Here is a 2,804-nt window from a genome sequence, read left to right on the forward strand (position 1 = left end):
GGGAGGCCAGGGGGGCTGATGTACCTGATTACGACCGTGACACCTGTTGCACGCAAGCTAAGACCGTGTCACCAACCACAATCAAATCAATACACAGAGAAATAGCGATGCCATGGATAACATTGCGCAATGATGTCGCGCCAAGTCAATTCTGTAGTCCACCTAGGTATCTGTTTTGATCGATACTTCGCCCAAAGTGATTCGCGTCTCCAAGTACCTACGTCCTCAGGAAAGGTGCCTACATGGGCATTTCGTTTTGGCGACAACGGGCAGGTAGGTATGTATGGATCAGGCTGATGAAAAATAGAAGGGGTAAAGGGTCAGGCGAATGATCGGTAAAAGCCTGTTTTGTGGGTGCAAGTGCCGTCACACATCACTTCTTACTTAGGCCTCGGGTGCATCAGTGTCTGTTTATCCCTGGCCCTCAAGACAGCAATGAATGGTGGCGAGGGGCGGTGAGCACCTGAGTGGATGCGTGTCGGCGGTATCAAAGCATAATATTTGGGCAGAGAGCGTTGCTTCAGGTTCAGTCGGGCACTGCAGCTTGGTGATCATTTGATTTCATAAGCATGTGGTGTCGTCGTGTTGTATTTGCGCCCAGGTTCGGCATGGTGCTTGCTGTCAGTGGTCCCAAGAGATTGGTCTAGGTGCATGTTGACATGCGGTCGGGCAGGCACCTCAATGTACACCACCACCATGGGTAAACTCAATGCAGGGCCATAGGACCCTGCATTGTCTCCTTCCATTCAACTGTGTTTGATGTTCTGCTCAGGAAGGTAACATAGAACAGGACAATCGAACCTGGGGGTTGCGTTTTTCTCTCCCTCATTCTTTTGGCTGCGTTAGTGCCAATTTCCAGGACCCCATTCAACGGCGGCGCCATCATACCCTTTGTTGTTTCGCCTGGAACCCTGAAGAGACGCCGACACGTGCCAACGCCTCGTGTCATGCCAGGCATTGCTCCTTACCTCCTCTCCCTTGGACTCGCCTAATCCGCCGACACGGCGCTGATCCTGTGTCACCGAGCGAAGAATAGGTTATGGCGCATGTAGGGCATCTTCTTGAACGTCCAAACCTCGCTCAGGCGAATATCATATCCACCGATCGAAACTACTTCTACTTGCAGAACCTTTCACCTCACCCACCACACCCGCCGAGGTCTGTTGTGCCAGTCACACTACGAGAGCCGCCACCAGCAGAGGCAAGTGAAGTGGTTCGAAACCACAGACACTTGACTCGCGGCCTCCGCTGCACGTACAGAACTCGTCTGACTGGTCAACGAATTGCTGATCGCTGCCGTTTTCTTCCTGCCGTCCTGCCCTCCCGCGTTGTCTTGGAGGCCAAGACGCACTGGCCGAACTCAATTAGGTGCATTGGATCCAAACATCGGCCTGGCGCCATTGCCTTCCCCTTACCATCAACAGGTGGCCGAAGATTTTTCTTTCCCCCTTCTGGCGACTCCGAACCATCTTTGACAAAGGATCAAGCCGGCCCTAGGCCAACGGTTACGAGGCTAGAAGACACGCAGCCACTCAAGGAAGCCGCTGCTCGCCATCAGCCCACTCCTAACTCAACCACTGGCTTGCCAACTTGAAATCCCCTTGGTGAGTTGTACCTCCCTAGGTCCCTGTGTCTGCACCCCGAGAACCCCAGGCGGAGCCTACCGCGTGGCCCCACTGGCCGCCACCCTGCATTGGTAGTGCATTTGGCGGTAGTTCCGAGACAGTCCCGTCTTGAACCTCTCCCCAAAAAGGAAGAAAAAAGGAGAGGCGTCGGCCCAAAGACGAGACGCTCATAAACGGAGCATTCCTGCAACACCCAACTAATGCCTCCCACTAGATTGCCGATCCTGCGACTCGACCTACATTCTTTTTGAACGCGACGCCCGACCTGTCAGCGACAGGGTGTACCGACTTTCCTCCTCCGTCCTTCTACCATCACACGTGTTCAGTCCCGAAGGTCATTAATACGTTTCAACACGGTGTATCGCAACCTTTTTTGATCAGCAACCAGAAAACAACATGTCAAGACGAGTTATCCCTGTGACGGATTGGGCGCCTGTTCAGGAGGCCATATTCGACGAGCCCGCAGGCGAGGCTTCGACATCCTCTTCAATCACAGCGGTCGACTATCCTCCACGCGAGCCCATTGCCGCCGCCTACAATAAGGACCGCCTCCGAAGCAAAAGCCATTCCTACTCTCTTTTCTCGCGACGTCGTCCCCAGTCCATGTTTGGACTTCCTCTCTCCTCGCCCAAGTCTGACGGCACCGGACTTGGACTCAACATACAGGGCTTAGCAATTGATGGTTCATCCTCGGCACCAACCCAGTCGCGAGCCAAACATGGCCACAGTCAGAGTGTCGCCGCCGGTACAAGGACAAGGCAGGCTGCTGGCGAAGACGGCAGCATCAAGAGCATCATTCGCAGGGCTTCCATATCGCTGAAAGGAATGGTCAATCACAGGCAGAGGCACTCGATAGCATATCAGACTCCTACCGATGCCTTTGACCAACAGACATCTTGCAGCCCCGTTGCTAGCCCAAGTACCAGTCCTCGTCCCGGGACTTCTCACTCTGTTTGGGGACGTCGTCTGCGCCAGGCTGCCAGTTTCCGCCATCATAGGACGTCCCACGGCGCCGTCGATGGTGAGCAACCCAGATTCGACCACACGTTTCCCTCGCTTCCTTTGCCCGGCACCGGCAGCGAGCCTCCCATCATTCCTCGCCACACAGGCGCAGCGTAAAAGCCGCTGCTGCCGCCCAAAATGAAGCCGTTGGGGACTTTGACGACCATCGACAGCCAG

General features: G+C 54.9%; 1 protein-coding gene across 1 annotated transcript; it reads left to right on the plus strand.

Moving 5' to 3' along the window:
* Positions 1-2,021: 2,021 nt before the first annotated feature.
* Positions 2,022-2,744, plus strand: VDBG_02548 (predicted protein; the record flags this gene model as incomplete). Its single annotated transcript, XM_003006363.1, has 1 exon — positions 2,022-2,744. The coding sequence occupies one exon, from the start codon at positions 2,022-2,024 to the stop codon at positions 2,742-2,744; it is 723 nt and encodes a 240-aa protein (XP_003006409.1).
* Between the last annotated feature and the right edge of the window lie 60 nt (positions 2,745-2,804).

Source organism: Verticillium alfalfae, genomic scaffold (genome assembly GCF_000150825.1).
Source record: "Verticillium alfalfae VaMs.102 supercont1.3 genomic scaffold, whole genome shotgun sequence".
Taxonomy (NCBI): Eukaryota; Fungi; Ascomycota; class Sordariomycetes; order Glomerellales; family Plectosphaerellaceae; genus Verticillium; species Verticillium alfalfae.